This window comes from Tauraco erythrolophus, chromosome 6 (genome assembly GCF_009769465.1).
Source record: "Tauraco erythrolophus isolate bTauEry1 chromosome 6, bTauEry1.pri, whole genome shotgun sequence".
Taxonomy (NCBI): domain Eukaryota; kingdom Metazoa; phylum Chordata; class Aves; order Musophagiformes; family Musophagidae; genus Tauraco; species Tauraco erythrolophus.
Window position 1 is genome coordinate 28,273,579 of NC_141470.1, and position 25,954 is coordinate 28,299,532.

General features: G+C 46.9%; 3 protein-coding genes across 3 annotated transcripts in view; 1 reads left to right on the forward strand and 2 right to left on the reverse strand.

Moving 5' to 3' along the window:
- NR1H3 (nuclear receptor subfamily 1 group H member 3) overlaps window positions 1-1,639 on the reverse strand; it is a 32,123-nt gene extending 30,484 nt beyond the window's left edge. The window contains 1 exon segment of the mRNA XM_086613496.1: window positions 1,605-1,639. The gene's annotated coding sequence lies outside the window, so the exon portion shown is untranslated.
- An 859-nt stretch (window positions 1,640-2,498) lies between these two features.
- ACP2 (acid phosphatase 2, lysosomal) lies at window positions 2,499-11,051 on the forward strand. Its single transcript, XM_086614126.1, has 10 exons — window positions 2,499-2,516; window positions 2,592-2,678; window positions 5,205-5,357; window positions 5,714-5,812; window positions 5,978-6,071; window positions 8,358-8,489; window positions 8,564-8,652; window positions 9,241-9,347; window positions 9,578-9,753; window positions 9,836-11,051. Exons 2-10 carry the CDS (start codon window positions 2,598-2,600, stop codon window positions 9,970-9,972), a joined length of 1,068 nt encoding a protein of 355 aa, XP_086470252.1. The 5' UTR covers window positions 2,499-2,516; window positions 2,592-2,597; the 3' UTR covers window positions 9,973-11,051.
- An 800-nt stretch (window positions 11,052-11,851) lies between these two features.
- DDB2 (damage specific DNA binding protein 2) lies at window positions 11,852-25,556 on the reverse strand. The gene is given in 11 exon segments (XM_009987076.2): window positions 11,852-13,297; window positions 13,955-14,000; window positions 14,317-14,481; window positions 14,761-14,906; window positions 15,581-15,595; window positions 15,598-15,757; window positions 17,144-17,243; window positions 18,315-18,481; window positions 21,095-21,286; window positions 22,405-22,535; window positions 25,385-25,556. Coding segments are annotated over 11 exon segments (1,545 nt in total). The 3' UTR covers window positions 11,852-13,046.
- Between the last annotated feature and the right edge of the window lie 398 nt (window positions 25,557-25,954).

Sequence of the window (25,954 nt, forward strand, 5' to 3'; positions counted from 1 at the left end):
TGAGTCACGGACACGCGGAGCGGCCGGGCCGGCCCCGCGGGCAGCGAGGAGGAGGAAGAGGCGGCGCCCGCCCCGCCGCCTCTCCGCCCCCACAGTCGCATCCGAGGAGAAAAGTTACCAGCGCGGCTCCCCAGCGATGTGCAGCAGCCGCCGCCGCCCCACCCCGTGGCGCAGGTGCTCGAGCCGCCGGCAGGAGGGGCGGCCCGGCCCGGCGCTGTTCCCGGCGTCGCTCCCGGCGGGGCGCCGCGGCGGAGCTGCAGTGATGTCACGCGCGCCGCGGCCCCGGATCACGTGCAGGCGCCGCCCGCCCCGTCCCCGCCCCCGCCCCCTGCGAGCCGGTGGGAGGCGGCGGCAGCCCCCGGCGCTCCGGAGCCAGCGCAGCGTTAGACACTGCCTGCTACTTACGGGTCACCGAAACTGCGACCATGGACGGGTTCAGACCCTCGTCCCACGCCCCTCCGTGCCCGCTGGCGCTCCCGGCTCCCCCTCATCGCGGGGTCGCTGCCGGCCCTCCGCCCTCACCTCTGCTCGGAGGAGAGGAGCGAAGCCAGCAGAAGGACAATAAAAAAAGCAGGTACCCACAGGAGGAGCAGCACGCGGTCTCCGTCTGCAAATAACCTTTTTTCCATCCGCCCCCTCCCCCCCCCCCCCAAGAACCCCCAAGGTACAGTATCAGCAAAAAAAATAACACAACTTCACACTCCTCCAGAGATACGAAATAGCGTTAGTTTAAATTCACTGAGCGCTCAAGCACGAGCAAGTTAAACACGTTATTCCATCCAGCTGAACTTTGTGTGTTACACCACAGCTGCGTTGACATAACCCCTCTGTTTCATAGATAATTCAGCACTATAAAACCTGACACACGTGACTTCCTGCAAACCACATGAGGTTTTAAGCAAATAAACACATACAAACGAGATGATTTTTGACCCACGGGGCTTCATGTCTCCGAGATTTCTCTGCAAACACGAGAGCGACGTTTCCTTCTTTTCTCAAAAAAAGCAAAAGCTGAGAACCCCATGTATCAATCACCTGCCTCCACACAGTAGGAGGTGGAGACGAGCGCTAAATATCACAAAATCGGTTAACGGCCTCTGAATTTTCCCCGCTAACATAAATGGCACCCACGAGATCGTGGCTAACACTTCGGCAGGCGCCCGCCACGCAGCAGAAGCCGCAGAGTTTCCTCAGACACACTCGCGTAATTCCGCCGCGGTTCGCATGGAACGACCGAATCGGGCAAAACACTGCCGTGACGGGCTCTTGTCAGTCGGCAGCAGATTCTACACCCGCACCGGCACCCTTCGGCTGAGCCAAGGGATGGGAACGATCAACGTTCCACGGAGCCCGGGCAGCCGGGCTGTGCCCTGCCAGCACGCTTTCCCTTGTTCTGTCCGTTAAGACTTTACGCACAGGTGACGCCACGGACACTGTGAAACTTCTTCTGATTGAAAAAGAAGCCTCGGGCGTGACCGCGCGTCTGAGGCAGATCCAAGGTAACTCTTTATCCGCGAGGCGCAGAGCCGCATCGCACCGCACGCCGTAACGCGACTAAACGCCCGCGTTCCCAGGCCCGTTCCTACCCACCGCCGAGCACCTACGTGGCTGAAGCCCACGGGGACGCCTCCGAAGAGCTGCCGAGCGCAGACCGGCCAGCGGAGGACGCCGCCGTTACCCCGGCGGGCCGGGCCCGACCCGGCCGTACGCGGCTCCTCACCGGGCCCTGGCGCTCCCGCAGCAGGCCGGCGGGCTCAGCGGGTCGCCCCGCCGCCAGGCTCCACCTCCGCCTGTCAGGAGGCGGGAACAGCTCCGGGAGCCCGCCCAAGTCCCAGCCCCCTCCTCACGCCGGCTCGCCTTGCCTTGCCCAGCCGCGCGGAACGCAGCGGGGCCACCTCACGCCCCCTCGGCGCTTCCGAGGCGCGTCCATTCCCCCCGGGGGGAGCGCATCCCCTGAAACCCCCGGGCGGGGGCGGGACCGCCCCGGCCCGGCCCCCCCGCCCACCGCTGACCTCGCCTCACCCCCGCCCCCGCCGGGGTTGCGCATGTGCATTGCTCGCGGCGGCGGTGAGGCGGGCAAGCGGGAGCCCCCGCCGGGAGTGGCGGCCCGCCCGAGCCCGGGCGCAGCGCTTCCGGTGTGCGCAGGGAAATCGTGTCCGTGCGGGCCCGCGGCCTCCTTCGGCGAGGTCCGCGCTGCGGTGGTGGGAGAAAGGCCAGGGCGGCCGTCCGGCGGGGTGCGGCTGGGGGGGCGCCGTCCTGCTCCTCCTGGCGCTCTGCCTGCAGCCGCCGCCCGCCCGGCCACGCAGCCTCCGCTTCGTAACGCTGGTGAGGGGGAAGGGGGGCGGCGGGAGCGGTCTGTGCCGGACCGGACCGGACCCGGGGGTCGGGCCGGGCCCGGTGTGACGCTGTGCCGCCCGCAGGTGTACCGGCACGGAGACCGCTCGCCCATCAAGGCCTACCGCGGGACCCCTTCCCAGGAGAGCGCCTGGCAGCAGGGCTTAGGGCAGCTCACGCAGGTGCGTCTGCGGCCGCGGCGGGCGGGGGGCCGGCCGGCGCCGGCCGCCGTCCGGTAACGCCCGGTGCCGTTGCAGGTGGGGATGCAGCAGCAGTGGGCGCTGGGCCAGGCCCTGCGGCGGCGCTACCGCGGATTCCTCAGCGACACGTACCGGCGGCAGGAGGTCAGTGCCGCCGGCCGCCCCGCCAGCACCGGGGCTCGGGGTCGGGGGAACGGCGCTGTTGGCCCCCGGGGGCCTGGGCCGCCAGCTTGATGGGCGGGGGCTGCGGGAAGCGCTGCCCTCGCGCGGTGGCTTCTTTCGGAGGGGAAGCGCCGGCGCCCGCGTCTCAAAGTGTTTTTATTTCCTAGCTCGTTGCCGCCGCCGCAGGCTGCCCGAGCTGGAGAAGGGGGTGCCGAGCGCAGGCTTCGTTCTGAGCCTGGCCCCGGCGGGGGCGGATCGGGCAGCGGTACTGAGCGCTGCTCTCGTCGCGGGTGCTCAGGCACCCGGGCCGGGGGCCACGCCTGCAACAGCACCGGCTGTGGGACTGCTCGAGCCGCCTGCTCTGAAGTCAAGGGGACAAGAACAGGAATGCTGTGTTGTAGCCGGTACTTGTTTCTTACTCGAGATTGTGAGATTTATTTTGGTCGCATCAGCTGACAAGAATGCAGCCCGTGTTTGCCCCAGTGCACTTCAGGTACAATCTCATGGGAGTCTGTACATAGAAGCAGTAGTTACCAACCAGAAGTGACCCTCTCATTTGTTTCCACTTGTAAGTATCAACGGCATCAGTCCCCGAAGCTATTAACTTTCCTCTCTTTCTCCAGGATATTGCGACACTTTATAATAGTTCTTGAGAAACTGGTAGGTTTCTTTTACAAAAAGTTACGGAGCTCTTGTGAAAACCATGTGCTACATACAGGGAAAAACTTTGAAAGATCGAAAAAAACGTAAGGAAATAGAAAATCCTTCCAAATACTGCTGCTCAAAAGAGGTGTGAGTCAGCTGGAAAGTGAGCAAGTGTCATGATGAGAGGCATGCTGTCATGTGGTTTCGGATTGGACAGCGTGCAGTCAAGGACCCCTTGTCCCACTACCGGCTCTGCATCAGTTCAGTTATTTTATCAGAGCTCACTCTGGGTGATTGACCAGATGGGGCAAACTGAGAATCCCTGTACAATTTTCTGTGTTTGTTTCCCCCTTTTGGGATCCCCAGTAAACACCCAGCTTGCCGTAGTTCAGATTACATGCCTTCTTTGACATTTGCTTCATCAACAAACTTCCAGCATCAGCTCAAACTCAGATCCTTTAACCTTCCTCAATAGTTCCTTTCCAAACATACTTCACTCTTATAAAGCTTTTGCCAGCAAAAACTGTTTACCTTCTCTTGCTCGAGGAGGAAAAACAAACCAAGGCATATGCAAACAAAAGCTCTTCTGCTAACCAAGCCTGAACCCCTGCTAGAGTTGAGCAACCTCCCTTGTAAGAAGTGTTGCTCTGCGTGACACCATATGACCATCTGTCACCTGACTCAGTGACAAGCTGGAGCCCTGGCAAAAGGTGCTGAAGAAAGCATGTACGCTCAGGGCTTGCTTGTTTTTTTACAGCACTTCTAGAATTAGATCTTTTTCTTTTAAATATTTCCTTTCTATCTCTTCAGAGCTTATGAGGTTGAAAGCAATCCTATCTAATGAGTACAGCGTCAGTTGTTTCCAAGCCACACACAGTTAAGAGGTAAAAATGGGTAGAAATTGTCAAGAAAAGATAACTTTTTTTTTTTTTCCTCATGACTGTTAAATTTGGAGATACACTTCACATGGAAGATGCTACACAGAGTGACCGTGGTGTATTTTTTTCTCATGTTTCTCTTAATTTAATGCTTTTTTTTAAATCTCAATCTTGACATTGTATTTAATTCTTCAGGCTTTTTGTTCTTGTTGTTTCAGATTCAATATGCTGTTTTCTAGGACATTCTTTCATGATTTCCTATGTGGTCCTCTTGTTTTATCACTGGTTTTTCTCCAGTCTCCTCTTAAGTGTTTTCAGTACACAGATACCATAATACCAAAGTTTTGCCATTTGACCTTCTGACTTTTCCATGTTTTTCTCATTTGTCTTTCTGGCTCAGACCTCTCTCTCTGAGCTCTGGAATGGTAAGTCTTGGCCTGTTAATCCTAAGATCCCACAATGATCAAATCTCAGGTCCTCCTTTTCTTCCTCTCCTGTTAGTCAGATCGCTCCTGTCTTCGTTTCTTAAATGGAAAAACTGAGGCTTGGGGAAGCCAGGATTTTTCATGAGCACAGCAGGTCATTGCTGGAACTGAGAACTGAATGCAGGAGTTTGCCCCAGTCCTGCTCTGTAAATATAGTGCATTCCTAACTGTGTCCATCATTATCTGCATCTCTGTCTCACTCTTCTCTGACTCTCATATTCAGACTCCTTTCTATCTGTAATCTCCACACGGTGCATCTGACTATCCCACAGATCCAGAACAGACTGCTCCAGTATTACACACTAAATTGTCTTTGTCTATCCTTACGGTTTTGTCCAGGCTGACATCAGCAGGCTTGGTAACTTCAAGTCCTGTTATCCCGTTATCCGTGAGCAGCTGCAGGGCACTTGGCAATGTTCCTCAGCAAGTGCGTTGTCCTGTGTCCGAGCAGCACCGCTTACAGTAGCGTTACTAATGGTGCGCTGTCCCTGTCCTGGCAGATCTTCGTCCGCAGCACAGACTGTGATCGGACGCTGATGAGTGCGGAGGCCAATCTGGCAGGCCTGTATCCCCCTGAGGGACAACAGATATTCAACCCTAACATTTCCTGGCAGCCCATCCCTGTGCACACAGTGCCTGAGTCCGAGGAAAGGGTAAGTTAGTCTCAAGGATGTGTACGGACTACGCAACTAGTGTGTTATGCTGACTTCTCCAGAAGTCTTGGCTTCCGTCGTGATTCAGATTGTGTTGAACTTCTCCTGGGACCTACCTTGCAAAGGCTCTTCTGTTCTCAGGACAAGACGAGAATTCAGGGGCTGTGTTCACTCAACATGTTAGCTGCAACACCTCAGCAGACCACACACAATCTGAAGTATGTTAGGAGGCAGTACTCAAGGCTGTTTATAGATGCATCCACCAGTCAGGGTTTCGTTACAGTTGCGCGTGTTGACTGCAAATGCTGTACTTCTGTGTTCTCGGTGACCTAGCTGCTCTTGTTGTCTCTGCCCAGCTACTGAAGTTTCCTTTGACCCCCTGTCCACGGTATGAACAGCTACAGAATGAAACTCGGCACTCAGCAGACTACATAAATAAGACCAAAGAGAATTGGGTAAGCGATTGTTTGCATGAGATAAGGTAGTCTTAGGCTTGTAGTTAAAGTAGTATCACCTCTCTATATATAATCAGAGCTCTAAGAAAAGGATAGGAGTACCCGTGCATATAATACAGTATGAAACAGAAAACTGAAGGCCTTTCTCTTTTCTCATACCTACAGCAATTCCTGCAGATGGTGGCAAATGAGACTGGGATCCGGGATGTCTCTCTCGAGAGTATTTGGAGTGTGTATGACACACTGTTCTGTGAAGTAAGTTTGGCCATCATCTTACAGCTGTGGGAATTTGGTCTTTAGGACTCACTGGATTTGGCAGAAAATTATTTTGCAAAATCCCATAAAACAACTTTTCACCATTCCCACCCTACAGTTAGAAGTAATGTTCTAATTTCAGAATAATAACAATTCCAACTCACTAGAGGCATGTTTCAAGAGTTACCTACTTTTTCACCCTATAACCTCCTACTTTGATATATATCGTACCAGAGCCAGAAAAAGTCTCACCTATATAATAAATACCTCTTTTGAAAGTCACTAGAAAATGACTGCAATCTGAAATATTTCGATTACTGTGGACCAAGTCTGAGTTAAGTAAGATAGAAGTGAGATCTCTGGAAACTGACAGAGTTTTTAAATAATTTAAATAATAATTTTATTATTTAAATTAGGACTATTCCTGGTTCTACCACTACCTTTCTGTTACTTTGGATCAATCCCTTTCCTTCTGTGCTTCTGTTAATGCCATCTCTAAAAGAAAATAATGCTCTTCTAGGTTAAGTGGAGTTCACCCACATCTGTTTTTGACCTATTATAAGGTCCTTTGCCGGAGACAGACTCGGACAGATGTTACCCTTTTACTGTCTGGGGTGGGGCACCAAACTCTATATTCACATGGAGTTTTGTTGAAAGCTCATCTCATGAAGGCTCAAACAAATCAAAAATCGGGTTAGTTGTGCTGTAATAATGCTAAAGTAAAGGTCACGTACCCAGGAGACTTACGGTTGTTGCACACAAGTTTATTTGTGTATAACTACACAGCATGATGAAATAAATTCTAGAGATCTTTCATGTCAAACTAGCTAATTGTGAAAGAAGCAGTAACCCAAGCATTTTGACACTATGTCATGCTCATGCTATGGAGGTGCAAGGCTACTTAGCTTGCTGGCAGTGGTATACAGTGGTATGTACTATTTGGGGGATGTAAAAGATAAATCTGCATGGAATTGGATTTTGCTATGTAAAGTGGCAGCCTGAGTTGCTGCAAGTTGATAATCCAGTCCAGAGCTTCATTGCACTATGTAAATTTTCCCTTTGTATCACAAAACAGATCTCCTGTCTTGTAACAATCGCAGTGAAGCAACTTCTGTTGGTAACAGAACTTCTGTTCTGATCTCTCTTTGGTCAGAGAGATCAAGAATTTCACATCTTCTTCATTTTCAAGACATAGTTAATGAGCTTGCAAATTGGTCCTGGAAGGCAAGCCGACAACCGCTATGATCCCCAAGAACTCAGAGAATAGCTCACTGTCCTAAAACGAAACCAGGAACATTTTGAGGAAGAGTTGTTTTACTCCCAAAACTATACCCTCCTGCTGATCAGTCTCTTCAGCGGCTTTGGGCTTCCTCCTTTTTCTCACTCTTACTAACACTGCCTTGAAGAGTATTGTTTTTCCTCACCTCAGCCAGCAGATCCGTTCTGCCGTCCGGATGGAGAAAATAAAGAAGTCCCAAGAAATAGCTGAACTTACCAGCTATTCTCTTTGTAAATTGATGAAAAACTAACTAAATAGCTAAGTTGCTGATGGGAGTTTCTCTGAACCACTCAGATAGAATAGGCCCTTAAGGATATTCAGCCTCATTTTCTGGCAGTTTAATGGAATGTGGCATACGAAATTGCTCCAAGTAATGCCAGGGAACCACAACTGCTGTTTGTCTGCCAGTATTTCTTGTAATGGGTTGGCTGCAAAGCAAATTCTTCTCTTCATTCCCAGTTATGTGTATTCTGGGATTGAGTACTGGGCTTCGTCAGTGGTGCATCCCGGTGTTACGTCTGCAGAGCACTTGATACGCTTGCTAACTTGCTCCAGTATCCTTCAGCAGCCCTCAGAGCCTCCAGGGAAGTTGTGCTGTAGATACACCAGAAACCTTGAGTTCATGCTCTCTCAGTTATCTTTTTTTTTTTTTTGACTGCATGCCATCTGGACGGCAGAATCAGCCACGCATAAAGTACATGCCCTAAGATTATTGCAACGGTGTTACGACATAACCCTACACTCCAGTTGTGCTTTCACAGAAATGTAGATCCTAGATTTAATCTTTATGCTTCTCATTATTAGTTTCTGAAACAACATTAAAACCCACATATATTCTTTGCATGCAGCACAGCAGTATGAGGACAGAAGCATAAATAGAAAGGGGCATATTTAAAGTACTAGAGGAAATCAGTAGCAGTATGGGCAGGACTCCAGACACCCCGACTCCCATTCTCCGATTAATCTGCGATCCGTGCTACCTGCAGATGAGTATTCTGTTTCTCTTTCTAGCAAGCACACAAATGGATTTGCCTGTATGGGTGACACCAGATGTCATGACTCAATTGAAGCAACTAAAAGACTTTGGTTTTGAATTTCTGTTTGGGATCCACAATCGGGTAGAAAAAGCTCGTCTGCAAGGCGGTGAGTGCCCCAGGGAGGGAGCCTCATGCTGCTCTTACTAGTTTTTGCCTCTTACTAGCTGTTCCCTTCCTCAGGGGTCCTGTTGGATCACATAAGGAAAAACCTAACCAAAGCAGCAAACCTTTCTGCCCACCAGAACCTGAAACTACTTGCCTATTCAGCGGTAAGTCAGAGCTTGGGGGCTAGCTTTTAGCAATCTCCTCCTCCTCTCATGGGATTTGGGCTTGGTGATAGTTTTAACCCTTTCTGGCTTCTCCACAGCCCATGCAGCGATCAGGACATGCATCTTTGCCTCTGGCTGGGTAGGACATGCAGGAAAATTCCCAACCTGCACTTCATTCCTGTTAGCTTAGGCTTGTGGATTAGGCCTGCAGACTTTAGGGGGCCATGGCTGTATTTATTTGGTAGATGGGTTGATGCTACTCAGATGGGATGTTTCAGCAGCGTAGATACACAGTCATCCCCCCCTTTCCAGCAGCCTACTGGCTGGAAAGGCAAGCATCTCTCCCAAACTACTCCCTAGAGAGATTCTTAAAAAACAATGCAGGATATATATGGCTGTGTTTCACTTCCTCCCCTTCTCTGGCACCGTCACAGATCACTGTTACAGCTGTACAGTTTCTCTCCCCTCTTCCGCATGGAATTACAAAGGTGACATCCCGTCAGCACTGCACTGTCCGTTACTGGTATGGTGTGAGCTGCCCCGCCACATCCGTAAGGGTGACTGATTTGTTTTTTCCCTCTTTCTCAGCATGACACCACACTTGTGGCACTGCAGATGGCTCTAGATGTCTACAACAAGATTCAAGCACCATACGCCTCATGTCATTTATTTGAGCTGTATCAAGAGGATGATGGGTGAGGGCTGCAGTAAAAACATCTGCTATTTCACCTCAAGGCTTAGATACCTAGGCTAGGCTCCACCCTAGAGGGATGCAATCTTGCTTCTAGTGGTAGACTCTTAGGAGGAAAACTACCACCAGAATAAAGGAAGGGTGTGCACACTAAGTTTTTGGGAAGGGAGGACTTTAGCTGGAGAGAAAAAAAAAAAAACAAACAAATGTCATCTAGCTGTGCTTTGTTTCCAGTAACTTCTCTGTGGAGATGTTTTTCCGGAACGAGAGTGGGAAGGAACCTTTCCCACTGACAATCCCTGGCTGTCAGCATAAATGCCCACTGCAAAGATTCTTGGAACTCACAGATCCTGTTGTTCCCCAGGACTGGGAGCAGGAATGCCAGGTAGCAAGCAGCATGCACGACACAGGTGAGCCCAGGCTGGACCAGAGCATGGCAGAAAGGGAAAGCTTGGACCATGCCATGTTTACCACTTGTTTTCTCCCTTGCAGAACTGTTTGTGGGTCTGGCTGTGTGTGGATCCATTCTCCTTCTCCTTATAATCCTCCTCTTGACTGTACTCTTTCGCATACAGTCTCAGCCCCCAGGATACCGGCATGTTTCCAATGAGGGAGAAGAGCACGCCTGACAGTTGCTTCAACTCCTTCCCAGGCAGTAGGAGGGAGCAGTGTTGCCCCCAAGGATGATCAGGCACCTTCAGTTACTAAGCACTCTTCTGCTTTGGCCATTGCTTCCTGGAATGAAGCTGGACTTGATTTTTGGATGCTTTCTAAAGGTCACAATCCCAGAGAGTGAGGACTGAGCTACTCTAAAGGAAGTGACACCTTAACTCTGAAGCTGGTATACTGTGTGGTGCCCTCAGTCCTCGTACAGCTTACCTAGTCTGAGATTCCCAACACGGCCAGTTGGAACTGGTCCCGAGTTTTCCTCCTTTCAGTGATTGTAAACATTACCACTCACCATGACTGTGGCAGAGGGGCTTGGGCCTCCAGCAGCTGCCACATCTAGTGCAGTCAGGAGTTGCCTCTCTTCAGGGTCAACCTGCTTTGAGTGCTTTTCTCTCAAGCCTTTGGGCTGATGATAGGAGGAAGGCTGGGCTTGAAGCAGAGGACCCATCTCACCAACAATGCACCGAGACTCATCTACTGTCCATGCAGAGAGAACTGCTGCAGATGATGGCAGCTTTTCACTGTTTCTTGAGGCTGCTGCTAAGTACTTGCTGCTGGCAACTGGTCTTTTTTTCCCTCCTCACATTGTGGTTCAAGAGAGAACTGGCCTGGAATCAGGACAAGATTGAAAACTTGGCAGTAGGTTCTAGGATTCAGCTCAGAGTAGGTTACATATGATCCACAGAAGCTCCAAAAGCATCATCAGAGAGATTAACTCCTGTAAGCATAGGAAACTCACACCCGATTTCTTTTGCAGTGTTGGCTCTAGAAAGGAGAGTCCCCACAGATAAGAACTTGGTCCCTGTCTAAAGATTCAACCTTTGAATTTGACTTCCCCACCTCTGAACTTCCAAGTACCTATTACAGGGAGTATCCAGTACTGCAGGCAGTCCAGATTTCAGCTATGAGCCCATTCTGCTTTACTTGCAGAATGTTTTTATGCTGAAATTAAAGAGATGTAGCAGAGATGTTTACCTAAGACTAGATTAAATGCTAAATTCTGTAGTTTTTCCTCCTATCTTCCCTATTGGATGAACAACAAACAAAAACCCTCATTAAGGATCAGAGTTTGCAGGTGACTGTGGATCCCTTTATTTGCTGCACTTTGGCATTTTGTCCGAAGTGTGATTCTTTCTCCAGGCTGGCCTCTCTGTGCACGCTGCAGGGAACATCACACCAAGTGCTCACCACCTGCCTTGTAGCTTTTGGCAGAAAATGAGAGACTGCAGCAGGCACCAGAAGCACAGGCTCTTCACATGGTGATGCTGCACATTCACTTCCCACTTCTACTTCCCTTTCTGGTGCAGTTCCCTTACCCTCTTGGCGGCAGAAGCCAGTTCTTAGGTTACAGACGTTTCCTTTTCTTCCCCTGTGGAGTACCGTGGGGACTTTTCCTTCCACCATAATTGGCATCTGCCAGCATGGGAACTCTAAATCAGCAGAAGCAGCTTGCTGTTCTCAGCATCTTCCTCACCTTTTTGTCCTCAGAAGATATAATCTAGGTCTCCTGCATTGCAAGACATAGCTACTGCCTGTGAGAACAGGCATAAGAAAGAGGTAATAGAAAGTGTGTTTAAGGGGACCAGACCTGTTATTTTTAAATGCAGCAAATTTTGCACACACAGAAGAAAGGTTTCTATGATGATTTAGACATTTGACTGTGAATGACTTTCTGTAATTGTTCCAATACATTCCTTTTCATTATTAAAATCAATTCGTACTGAACCCTACTTCTCTTCTCTGAGAGTTCACAGGGCTTGCACCACTGTGCTCATTATGGGAAAACAGGCAGAACTTACTGCGGTATACCCCCCCCCCCCCCAAAGTAAATCCCTGATTTACAATCCCACTTAGAATGAGAATTTAGATAAACTATTTTGACTTCAGCAACCATGCAAAGACACAGCTAATAATGCAAATAACCCATCCAACCTGGAAGGGTCCATTGCAGACACAGTACTGTGACTGATATTCCCACCACTGTTCAGGGTCTCTCAGCCCTCCTGCAGAAAGGTCAGTAACTTCTTCCCCCACACAAAAGCAGTTCAGCAGAATGCTGAAGCAGCCACTCTCTATATCAAAGAAGAATTTTAGTTTAGTACAAAACTTTATTAATATCGATGCTGTGAAACTATAAAAGTGAACATAGAGAACCTGAGCAGGCCTGGAGCCTGTCCCATCTATCAACCTCCGGGACAGCACCAAGGCCCCAGGCAACCTTGTAAACAAACTACAAAAAGCAAAACTTCTCAGTTTAACAGCAGTCTTGAGATTTGGTTCTGAGCAGAGATATTTGGAAGAAATTGCTCATTTCTGCTTTACCACACTTAAATCCAACATTCTGAAGCACATAGGCAGGGGTGAAAAAATTACTAACTGGTGGCAAGAGAAAATCTAGAGCTCTGAATATAGAAACTACAGAATCAGGAGGTTCCCCGCTCTGTACTGCCCTTGCAACCCATAAGGCTGATAAAGAGCTCTGGCATCATCATGTTCTTCGTGGTCTAGTTAAATAGCTGCAAGCACAGAATAGGCTAAGCCTGAGGTCTTGACAGATGCACGTTTTTCAAGAAGCTTGCATATGGGAGAGGTTGGTGTTCCCTAGGCTACCCAAGCTACCCATTGCCTCACCCCTGTGAATATTCTACCTTTTCAGGACATTAACTTTGTTAGCAAAGGGCTTCTCAGCTCAGTTTGACAACAACAGGCTGGGGACCCTGTCACGGGCTGCTCCACAGCAGACTACAGGAGATGGTAACCTCTGGCAAGTGATGACAAGGAGATGTGGCAGGCTGGAAGCAGTAACTTCAGCAGGATCTGAGAATATCTTTGAAGTTTTCCTAGTGCCTCAGAAAATGGGTGCTAACTCCACTTGGAGGAGGAACTGAGTACTGACACAACTTTCTTAAGAGGAAGCAAAGGGAATCAGGGAAGCAAGATCCAGGAAGGAAGGACAATGCCCTGCATGGCTTATACTGCCCATTGCCAACACTGAATTCATACCCTGTGATCCAGAAAGGATTAAAATACTGAATCAGTTCTCTAAATCCTTTCCTTTTCGCTTCCTTCCCTGCGATTTAGAATCATTGCTTTTTGTTCTCCTCTCCTCCACCTCCAAAGACAGTAAGTTAGCTTTGAATTTGCTTGTCCCAGGATTTGCCTGCCTCTGCCCTCCACGTCTGGACAAACTCCAGCCTCCAATCCCCTGTTCTGTCATGGCTTTCAAAAGATGTTCTTGCTTCTTGGCGACCATCTCCTCCCGGCTCCAGATCAGAATATTAAAGCCTGAGAGGAAAAATTAAACACTGTCCATCAGAAACTCTACATCAAATATAACACCCTGTCACTTAAATGCCAGAAACTCAAAATGCTTTGTCTGTTCTGAGACATTTCCAAGGTATGGAGAATGCAAAGGTATGTATTGCAGATGCTATCTCTACACAGCCATGGAAATTTGATCTAATTAAGAAACATGAAATCAAGTAATTCCTAATCTCATCTGTCACAGGTCTAAAACCTAAATCTATAGCCAGCTCCCTTAATCCCATAGAGCCTCCGAAAAACTGAGTAATCTTGGCTCTGCAGCCTAGGAAATGAGATAATTGAACGACGGGAGAGGGCACAGCCAGGCAGGAAAAGCCCCCCACACACACCCCCGCCCCCCCGCCATCATTTTGTGCCAGGTGTTACAGGGTCGGCAGATGGCAGCAGCTCCCCGCGGGCAGGCTTTGGGCTCCTCCGGACTCCACGCTTTGGGAATCTCTCGCAGGAGACACCGGTGGTCTTGATCTCTTTACAGATGTAGGAAATTCTAGAGGACTACTAGCAAGTGGGATTTGGGAAACCCTCACTCATGACTTGCTTTAGTCTGGAGAAACAAGCCTGCCCTTTTCTGGGACTGGAACCCAGCCATGCTTAGTGCCCCAGGTTCTTCTTACTTACCCATGCCGGAAGCCAGCGTGTCTCCCATAGGGTTAAATTTATTGAGCTGAAAATGGAAATGCAATCAGAGTCTGTAAGAGCATCACTGCTTATATAACAGAGTCATGAGAGCACCATGGCTTATATAACAAAACCAAACCATCTGTAAAACTCAATGTTCCCTAAAGAGTATCACAGAAAAACCACAGATGACCATGGACCAGTCCTGCTCGAGTCAGCAGCTTTAGCCGGCAGACATACCCCCACGCGAGCATGAGTCTGTCACAAGTAAAGAGGATACTCCTATTGTTCTAGTCCCAACCCATATCTCTTGGCTGCGGTTCAATACACAGTGGTCCTTTTAGCTGCAGTGCTTAACTCACCGAGATGATACCAGAAGCATTTGGATCATGGAGTTGACAAACCATCTCCCCAGTGTTTCCATCAAATATATCAACAGTTCGTAGCTCATTCACCGTGTACCCTGGGAACTTAGGGTCTGGGTATCGACCTGCTACAATGAGGTCATAGCGAGGATGCCATGTTGCCTAGTCATACAGCAGAGTGACAGGGAGTTAGAAGAAAGGGACAGAGCTCATACTGACACACACCCCACAACGAGCACTGTGAGCAAACGTTTTTACATCCCACCCACAGCCTGAGGAGCACGGGTATCCTCAGAACAGTGCTCTGCTACGAGTTGGCAGCAGTGTGAACATCCACCCACCAATGTACTATCCTGACCAGAAATCAGACTAATTCTGATTTACAGCCAGCTGCTAGCACCAAGCGTGATGCTCCTCTCAGACTGCACTGGCTTAACTCACCTTAATAGGTGTGAGGTGCTGAAACTGCCGATGCGGATGTGGGATCAGATGCTGTGGCTTGGTCCAGTCTGACGATGAGTAAACCCTGATTTCACTGTGCTGGTCTGTGCTCAGGAGCTTGGCACCATCTGTTGGGCTGAAGTAAGCTAGGAGAGGGGACAATAAGACAAACACAAGATCACAGTGCTGTGAGTGACAAGAAACATGAAAATCATATTTCTCTGATTTGAAACCCATTGCTATTGCTTAATAGGGATGTGAATATGGTCATGTGTCCCAACAGGCTTTATCTGTCCCATACAAACTCAAAGCTCTTACAAACGGTAAGCTGAAACCAACTGCGTGGGGTTACATAGGCAGAATCATTATTCTCATTTTAGAATTACAGAAAGAGACACTGCAAAGAAAGGAACTTGCTCATTCAAATGGAAAGTTAGTGGAAAAGCTGGAGACGACACCTGTAATTTGGACTTCCATGAACTGGTAAAATTGCACCCAAGAAACAGAGTCTCATGCTCTGCTTTTGTCAAACGAACTGCCTCAATAAATTCAGTTTTCTAATCTCAGCCCTGCTGATGCTTCCACACTCACCTCTCAAGGCACAGTGTCACAGGTTGTACGGCAAGTCTAAGACTGTGCTGCAGCTGCCCTATCCACCTCCCTGCCTCTGGCCACATGTTCCCACTGCCTTCCTTGCTTTAATGCTAGCTACTGTGCAACTCTGAATCTGAGCAAAAGCTAACATTGCCACAACAATAAAAGCTGAGCTGAGTGGACTCTCTGCAGACATCCATGCAATGAAATCCTTATTTCAACTCACCTGCATTGACAGGTTGTCATGAGGAAGCAAATGAAGAAAACTCATTTCGTTTTTGATGTTTCTGAGGTCCCAGATTTTGACTGTCTGATCCACAGACGCTGTGGCCAACAACCACTCACATCGAGAGTTAAACTCCACATGAGTCACTTTCTTCCTGTGCAATTTCAGCTTCCAAATCTGCAGCAGAGGAAACAGAAAATCCCACAGGAAAAAAAATAATCAAGGTCTGAAATAAAGAAATGGAATAATAATCTACTAGTGCAGAGTAAAGAGGTCACACATTTACAGACACATTTACCAAAACCTCTAACATACACCAAGAGTTTATCCACTGGAAGCAAGAAAGCAGAAGAATAACCTTGGGAACTAACTATTTAATTCTAGAACTCTGATCCACCAATTTATTATAGCTATGATAGAGGAAAACGCAATCCCTGGTTCATGGAGGGAAGGAAGTATTAGTGCCACTGTACAAAGCAAGATCACATCTGGAATACTTTATGCAGTGCCTGTCTTCCACCTGCAGAAAGATCAAAACAAACTGGAACAGGTACAGAAAATGCGCTGCCAAGATAATAATTAGGAAGGGCCTGCTTTATGGGAGAAGACCCAAAAGAGCTTGGTTTGTTTATCTTAGTAAAACAGGTGAGAGAAGATATAAGTGGCTTCTAGAAATACATCAGCAATTTCAGTTAACAAGAACAAATGGTTATAAACTTGCCATGACTACATTTGTATCTGAAGTTGGAAGATTATTTCTAATCAAAAGGGTGAAGCTGGCCCATCCTCCCTACAATAATGGTTATCTTCCAAGTGCTGAAAAGACTCTCACATTCTTCCAGGATTAAAAAAGGAAAGGAAGCAACTAACCTTGAATAAGCACAAATCATTTGGAGCACTCCTGACTCTGCCCAATAATTTACACAGCTGCCTCTGGCCAGAGCTAATTGGGTGACAAACTCTTACAGATGTCACCCTTACAGGCAAGAGAAATGGTAATTCCGGTGTGACGGCACAGCAGGCTTCCGAAAGCAGGGCCCGACCCAGCTGTTCTCTAACTGTCCCACTCCAGACGCGAAGACGCAGTCCGCCTCTGCCTGCCCTCTCGTGTCTCATGGCAGTAGTGCAACTTCCACCCCAACATCGCTGCATTACTGTTCTGTACCTACTCCAAAGTCATGGACGGGTACACATCAAAGCAGTATCTCCTAAGTGACTCCCATCAGTGCACTAAGTTTCTGGAAGTATGAAGATTGTTGGCAGGGGTGCTCACATGTTGAGGTTACCCTATAATTACTCCAGCCAGCAGCAAATACTCTTAAAGGAAGGGGTAGCACACAACACATAACAATTCCCTGTTTGGGAATTGTTATTACCATTATGCTCAACAATGTGAAAACGTCTCATGAATGCCAGAAGCAGAGGACTTCTCACCACCTAGACAATGGGTGGACACATCTCCTGAGCTGCAAGGTACTTGTTCCTCTTTTCAGGGTCCCTATATAGTGTAGGAAAGCACATCAGCCATGAAGATTCCCTCAGAAGAGATGCTCCCATACAAACCTCATCACCAGAAGTGCTGAGCAGGACCACGTTGCCCACATTATCACCTGTCACCACTGCAGAGCAGCTTGCAGAAACATCAACACTGCAGTACCAGCAACTAGAGGGAAAGACACAAAATTAGTGCTTCCTCCCACAGGCAAGCGAAGGCAGAGGAGCTCTGGTTCGCATCCCGTCCCTGACAAGGGAGACTGCAACAGATTGTAACTGCAACCTCCTGCCTGATGGTGTGGGCCTGACTATCAGGAAAGGAAACGGCTTATCAGCAATGCTTTCTGTTGGTGACTGGATACGAAATAACTTCCTAGTCATTTGTGAAGTGCTCATTAAATGGAGTGTGACACATTGGGACAGTGAACATAATAGAGTCTGAAAAGCCACTTGGTGCCTGCTCATGGACACACCTTGGGAAAGATCAGAACACCTTTGTAACACTGACAATGTACAGAAACACCTTTAAAATAACGTTTTCCTCAAAACACTGAAGCAGCAGTAAAGATAAGACAAAAGCTTTGGACTAGAAAGTTGCACATCAAACTGTCTCAACTTTGTGCTCCAGGAAAAAAAAATGAATAGAGACTTATCTGATAAAGACGTATGTCCTAACTCCAGCTCTGCTGGGAGGGGAAGGGCAGCGAGAATAAAGCTGGAGTCCTTCGGGAACTTGTTGGGAAAGCTTCACTTGCAAAGATAAATTATTCTAGAATTCGAGGTCATGGAAATTAGCATGGTGAGCCTGAAGCCTCCAGGGCAGCAGATTGTGCAGGAATGTTTGTGACTTTCCTATGCTGCCTGAGCTGCTACAGACAAAACACACAGAACACTGACGATAATGAATAGGAGGACTTTATCCTGCTCTTCTCATTTCACATAAAGTGAAAAGCTGTCAGTATCTGCAAGACACAAGATGGCGTCACCAGAAAGCAACACCAGAAGATGCAGGCAGCACACACAGCGACTGTAAAAGTCTCGAGTGCCCTGTGGTTGCCTAGCCTCTCACCCACCCTGCAGTGCTAGGGTCGGGACCGGGAGCCTGTCTCCAAGCTCCCTTGCAGGACCAATTCATACCAAGGGTCTCCTAACACTGGCAAGGATGAAGAAGTTAGCACAAGGAGCAGCGAAGCATTAACACTAAGAACAGAGAATCAACCTTGCACTGCTCCCTTCTCACCAAACATTATGGTACTCATGGCCACAGTCCGGGGCATGGGAGATCACCTGCACCACTCTACCCTCAAGGTCCTGTAGACTCAGGGTGCCATCTCCTGATGCCACATAAAGCTTCACTGCCTCATAAGGACTGAACTTGATGTCTCCGAGAGAATCTCCTGGGCCTTTCTGGAATACACACAAAGCCAAGAAGCATCAAGGTTAGAGCAGAAGACAAAATACAAGATTCATCTCCTGGAACACACTGCTGGTTTCCCTAGGTACAATGCACTGCTTTCTGACAGGGCACATACATAAGAACTCTTTTTTTCCAATCTCTTTCCAATCTGAGCACATACATTCTGAGCTTATAAGTTCAACCACATTGTTTTGGACTGCAAACCTCATTAGCAGCATTGCTGCTTCTCTTATGGGGGTAGGACTAATCTGCAGTGAACCACCTGGCTCAGACCAGGCTTAGGAGATCACAAGCAAAACCAGCACCATTCCATGCAAAAACCACATAAAATCTCATGACAGCTCTGCACCAAGCTTTTCTTACAGAGACTTCATTCATCAGTGCCCTACAGGCTGCTTCCAGTGCTGTATCTGGTCTTTCTCAAGGTATCAGCAGGCAGGATGAGTGGTGCAAGGAGAAATCCTACTGCTAACCCCATGGCACAGGAATCTTACTTTCTGTGTTATATTGCTGTTATGTTGGTTTGCTACATTGTTTTCCCCCAGTCTGTCCACTGAGGAAACATGGAAACTCTACACAAGGACAGAAAAGAAGGATGCTAGCTGGGAGTCCCCAAACTCTTTGATACTCAAGTGCGTTCCATCTGCTGCTCACAGAGCAACTATTTAATAAAGTCTCACTGTAAATACTAGATTTCAAGAAGCCAATGAAGATAAAAAAAAAAAAAAAGGGCCTGCCCATAGGGCTTGCCTGTCCTCACAGCAGTAGAAGGAGGATGGCATGCCCTTCCAAATCCAGGCATCATTGCTGTGACGGGCATCCCACTGGGATACGAGATCCTCACGTCTCAGGACCCAGTCAATCCCACGTTACTCACTTGAAGAGTAACGGAGGAGGCTAACCTAAATTCCCTCACTTACCTTTAAGCACTGAACTGAAGTAACTAATTGAAGAGCTCAGGCTTCCTCATGAGTCCACATGAAAAAGCAATAGCCTGAGAGGTTGATTCTAAGCACAGGCAGGCAGAGTTGCCTCTAGTGATTCATCTCCTCTTTCCACTAATTACTGAAGGAGCCCAGACTTTTCTTATTTTAGATAAGCACCAAAGGTGCTTATCCTCACAGATGGGATGAATTGGGGTGATCCTTATGACATGCACCACTTGAAGTCAGCGGCATTTGTAGAGAACCACTGAGGTGACTATAAATTGTCCTGTAAAAAGCATCTGACAATGAGCAGTACTGCTAACGGGTGAAGAGATCAGAAGGTCCCCAGGGCACAGAGCTACGGGAGGTTTAAGAACAGACAGCTGAGGAAATCCACTGGCACTCCCACACTCTCCCATGTATAACAAGAAGTAAGCAGCATCAAAGAGGCCCTCCCCTTCATGAAGAAAAGCTCTCTCCTACCCACCACCCCTTTTCAGGGAAAAATAAAAAGGGAGAGTGAGCCTCCCTGGAGGTGAGAGGATCCCTGAAATTCAGAGGATAAAGGACACGTATGTGGAGAAGAGGAAGCCCAGCTCCCACATGTTAAAGACAAGCATATGTATCTCTCTCTCCTTGTAGCACTCCTGCCAGCAGGACACAGAGGTCCAAAACGTTGCTGTATTTCTTACTCCCAGTCCTCGGTGCTGGTGAAGACCCGGACAGTATTGCCATTAAAATCCTGCAGAGTGGTAGCGCCGGCAACTGACGAAGTGTACAGCTGACTAGGATTAAAAGGGTTAAACTTCATTCCTGTGATGGCCCCTCCAGCTCCCATCTACAAGGAAGGGGATGAACAAAAGAAAAATCCACTGAGTGATGGAGAAGGAGAAAAGTGTGTTCTATAAGTCTGCATTCACTGCTATGTCCTTAACAGCAACAGTGAAACACACCACAGCCCTTCAAGAGGCAAAGACAACCATGTCTTCCCACACCGTAGCTGTCTAGACAGCTGCCCTCCTGGAGGACAAAACTGCAACTCCTTCGGTCCCCAGGCAATGTACTCCCTGGCTGGCTGGCACCACACTATTTACAAAAAGAGAAAGATGACTCTGGAATTTCTGGAGGACAGACCTCCTCCCAGTGTATACCTATGTTAGTTTAGAAAGGGAAGAAAAGTTACAGAGTCTTTGAGCCCCTGTTAGAATGGGAATGGCTGAACATAGCAACGAGGGGCATGCCAGCTACATAAACTGTTCATTCTACCTTAGTTTCTCACTTTAGATAACGGGACTTTGTTTCTCCCCACTCAAAGATGTTTCCTTATTTGACACAGGATAAAAGGTGAGCAGAGAAAAATCAAGACCTAAACCAAACAGACCCCCTCTGCCTACTTGTTTCTGGCATCCCTTTAAGATAACTGTTTTGCCAGTTGCTGTATTATTTTTCCACTCAGCACACACCAAATACTGCTTCGTTATGAACTTAATCAACACGCCTCAGTTCTCCCCAGCGCTAGAACAGACAAGCTGTTGCATCTCAGTCCTGCCCTGTAGCTGGCTACTCTGCAACTCAAGACCCTTACGTGGTTCTCACAACAGACCTCAGTTTGGATCTGCAGTATTTGGTGGTACTTCAGTTTTCCCTCCCATCCATTCCACACATCCAGAGGCTTACCCCTTTTATGAAGCAGGTTTTCGTAAGTACTTCATAGTCCCAAAGGATGATGTCTCCACCTTTGGAACCAACAGCTACAGTACTGGGGTGTGTTGGATGCCACTCCAGGCATGTCACTCTCCTGTCAAAGGGACTTGCTGTTCGAAAGAGGCGGTATGAGGCAAGAGAACGCAGAAAGGGCAGCTGCAGACACTGTTAAAAAGATAAAGAGAGTTACGACTTTTGCAGGGATCCAAAAAGATGGAGAATTATGATTTTTTGCAGGGAACCGCCAGATTCTCTGAATGAGGACTGCTAGCAATTTCTAATTGCCATCAGTGTTAGTACATTCACACAAAATTCTAAGCCTTTCTGTAGAATGAAGAGAAGAACATGCTGTCCCCAAGGGAAACAGCCTGTTACCACACAAATCCATATCGACCTCAGTACTCAGAAAGCAACAGAGAACTGAGAGATATCACACTGTAAATGATGTACAGGGAGCTAAGCCTCGCGGGCTGAGCTAAAACGGCAGGATAATTAACAAGGGAGAAGAACGTGCCTGCACACCAGCAGAAGGCACTTATGACTATCTATGTCTTTGCTGAGCATCCCAAAATGTTACACATCATTCAGAGATAGAATATTATGGTCCTCCACCCAAATTGCCTCCAGTTCAACTACACAGTGTAAGAGTGAACAGGACACTTGAAATAGGGAATGAGAAACTATGACACGATTGTACCATTATTCAGCTGAGGACAGGTAATGCTTGGATAAGCTTAGTGATTTCTTTATCATTTGGACACTTAAAATAGATAAATCATCTGGAAGATTAGGCTAGCCTAGGTGTTTCCCACCTATGGATGTTACAGAAGTTAATTTTCAAATGAAAGAAGGAGTATGGCTCCGAAAAACAGTAAAACATGATGGAATATGCCTATGAAGAGGAAAAATCAACACTAAACCTGACATGATTAGCAAAGTACAGTGGATACAAAAATAGTACGACAAAACAATCAAGTCAGCGTGCAAAAGTAGCACTGTGCAATAAATGGTAGAGGGGGTTAAATTTAAGTATGACTCAAGGAAGTACAGAATTAATAGAGGATAAAATGGGGAGTGACAGGGCCGGGTCAACCAAAAGGGAAAGTCATCTCAGCTCTTGCATTCTCCAGGATTAAGAAACATTAAGGGTGCACGACACTTGGAGCCACAAACTGTGTATGTGAGGAACTTTAAGCCCCTTTACAGTTTTCCTGCTTGTGTTGAAAATGTTTTTATGTAAGGAGTTGAGATGTCCAATAGGTTATGAAGGAGAAACTCCTCACCTGCCTGAGGTGTGCCCGAATGGAGCCTCCCAGCATGTTGTGGTAGACATAATGAACAATGCTGCGCTGCCGCTCAGGCTGATGGAAAAGGACTCTGTTGTTTCTTACCACGGACCCACCTCCACTCCAATCTGACAGAGAGAAGAGAGTAAAACTTACTGAGAGCCAACAGCTGTCATGCTCATTCACTAAACAACACGGGAAGACATCTGCATTTGCTGCTACATCCATGAAAAGCTTCAGTCACAAGATAAAAGTCTCTAAATGATTCTTACATGTCTAAAGTGCACCAGCCTCTGCAATTATGGAGTCCAGTGCTTCCCATAGCCTGCCAGAGCTTTGTGTATGCTTCCTCTTGTTAAACCTTCCTTCTCCTTGACAAAGGTTTATCAAAAAGACAACAGGAGAGGACTAAAGCAATGCCACAGCTGGTGCATCTCTTGGACAGTATACAATTTGAATGGTCCGTACCCAAAATACAAGAAAGCTATCCAAAGCCCCAACAACTTGGAAATACGCCATGGGAGTTGGTAAGCCCCTGGGTACAGCAAAGGGAAGGTCAGATGTGTGACTAGCAGAAATGTTAACACCTGAAAATTCCCCAAGCATAGCAACACGAGTACCCACACAGTTCCTGAAATGCCTGCTTGTGAATCAGAATTTTCGATCTGCTTGTGCTGTAGCCCGTACAGTCTGTCTACAGCACTGCGAGTTTTGTTTTTGATAATAGACTTGCTGACGCCTCATCGCCCGAAAACCTTTCTGTTCTGAGTGATTTTTGCTGAGAGTACAGCATGCTTCTACATTTTGTTCATGTTCCAAGTTTTTATCTTCAGAGACCTTTCAATAAAAAACGGATCTGTTCAGTCCCGTGTCTGTGATCTAAACATCTCCACGGCAATGGTCTGTAATGCCCCAGGGGATCTAGAAGTCAAATGGGAAAGAAGTGTTTCTTAAGAAACAAAAATGCTATTTTCATTTAAGGATATTTATTAAAAAAACAGAAGACCTAAAACACAGGGATCATTCTATATGATTAGAACCTAAACAAAATCTTTCTTTGATGCAATGCTGGAGCCTAGAAATGCACAGGTGTGAAACTAATTTCTTTGTTCACATGCCAACATAGTGCCAACACTTGTCACACTTGCTGAAATAGGTATAAAAGTATTTATATTCTAATTCCTTTTTTTCACAGAAGAATTAGCATACATAGTTCCTTCTTCAGAGATTATGGAAATGGAGGTATTTTTTTCCAAATTCCGTTTTATTATTAAGGATAATTAATTAAGAAACAAACTACAAACTTTGTAGTAGCTTTTTTAGAATCTGCTGGAAGAAACTCTTTACAAAGGTGTTTCAATTCCAAGAAACTGAACCTGTCCCATTAAAACACATAAAAATCAAACCTGGAACACAGAATGGAAAAGCTCAGATACAAAGGTCTTAATCATTTTTTAAAAGGTTTAAGGGAAAAATATGATTGGCCTCATTTTTAAAAAGTATTAGCTACATCCAGTTCCCTCTGTATCTTACACGAACTGCAGATGCTCACCCAAATATGAAAATCAGGCCATGAAGTTACAAGGAAAATCATGTAGCTAAATTAACTACAGAAGATGTTTCAACTGTCCACAATTATACACAGACTTCCTTTCAAACAAAGTATTTTGCCTCCACATCCACTGTACACACTGCCAACTGCTCCAAGTTTGGAGATATACACCAGATAATGGAAATGTACAAAACTATAGAACTCCTGTATCTCTGACTGTTGAAAAGCACTTCAGTAATTTCTGGATCCTTAAAGCCGAAATTGTACAGAAACTGTGTCACATTTCCACACAAGGCAGTAACTCTAGTGATCTCCTAAACAAACGATTGAATTAAAGATTTTATCTGAGAAAAGAAGGCTGAGAGGAGACCTTATCGCTCTCTAAAACTCCCTGAAAGGAGGCTGTAGCGAGGTGGGTGTCAGTCTCTTCTCCTAAGTAAGAACTGATAGGACAAGAGGAAACAGCCTCAAGTTGCACCAGGGGAGGTTTACATTGGATACTGGGAAAAATTTCTTAACCAAAAGGCTTGTCAAGCATTGGAACAAGCTGCCCAGGGAAGTGGTTGAGTCACCATCCCTGGAGGCATTTAAAAGATGTGTAGATGTGGTACTTAGGGATATGGTTTAGTGGTGGACTTGGCAGTGTGAGGTTAATGGCTGGGCTCAATGATTTTAAGGGTCTTTTCCAGCATAATGATTCTATGATTTTATGAAAATAGTCCTTACTGTAGCTGAAGCCTACAGCTTGATAAATGCTTTATCAAGCTTAATGCTTGATAAAACAAAGCATTAACCGTGCCAGTATTTTAGAACTCAATCACCTCTCCTCTTTAAGAGATATATTTTTTTTGAAGATACATAGTAAGGAAAAAAGTGCACATGAGGATAAGTGATGAGCGGAAATTCTGTCCAGTCTAATCTGAACAGAGGCAGAAAATATTCCTACTTACTGTAGCAAAAGTTAGACTATGCAAAGAATCAGGTGGAAATGTCAGTTTAGACTGCATGTTGTAGGATACCAACCTTACAACTATGAAACTCCATTAAGAATTGCAAGGGAGAAAAAACAATGTATTACCAAGATTAGTCTGTCCTATAATAAAGCAGACATCTGGTAATTCAGGAATTCCACAAAACTTAAACACCCTCAAACGAGCTGTGACAGCATCTTCAGTGAGCAGGCTTCTACCAAGGGGTACAAAGAAATGAAACATGCGTGCATGCGCACACACATGTACTCACTAGACAGATAACCGGAGGACGTACTACCCCAATACCTGTCCATGTATCACTTCAACATATAACCCCATCTGAACACTCATGTCTGAACACACTTCTTGGCATACCGCCTCTTCAACTAGTCGATGCCTGTCACTTCGGGTAAATCTGGTTGGGAGAAACAGTAAGGATCTGAGGAAATGTTACCGATTTTCTCTGAAGGTTTGGACGTTTTTCTCACAAACAACCTCTTTGCTTGTGGCTCGTTCCCTAGTTCCTTGTAGTCCGGTTTTCTCTTCCCAGCGGATCTTCCCTCTTCTGGCCAACACTCATGTGTCCTCTCATGCTTCTTGTCCTTTGGCTGGTTCACTGGAGCCATTCTGTCTGACCACTAAAATCAAAACAAGCATGGAAGGTAAGACTGTCACACGCTTTTAACTAGAAGACAGAGAGGAAAACTGGAATGAAACATATCCCAGTGGTCTAAAAGTAGTGATTTTACCTGCATCCTCTTTCATCAGCATAACACTAGCTTTTTGTTGTGCTCTGCTGGAGAGGGAAACAGATTCAATAAACTCTTCTTTGTTCATGTATGAAAATGAACGTCTTCTAAAGCATTAGAATATGTTTTGACAGATGTGCTTCTAACGAACTTTTAAGCTTGAAACCCACAGATCCGCATAAAGTACATCTGTGAAACCACATAATACCCCAACTGTTTCTCTAGTAGCTCACATTGAGCTCTTTACATTCAGCTAAGAAAAAGGTCAGAGCTTT

Bases quoted from the DNA above. Each gene is read 5' to 3' on its own strand.
- ACP2 (XM_086614126.1), top strand. From the start codon at position 2,598: ATGCAGCAGCAGTGGGCGCTGGGCCAGGCCCTGCGGCGGCGCTACCGC. The intron at 5,358-5,713 runs GTAAGTTAGTCT...GTCTCTGCCCAG, and splicing joins TGCCTGAGTCCGAGGAAAGG to CTACTGAAGTTTCCTTTGAC. The intron at 8,490-8,563 runs GTGAGTGCCCCA...TCCCTTCCTCAG, and splicing joins AAAAGCTCGTCTGCAAGGCG to GGGTCCTGTTGGATCACATA.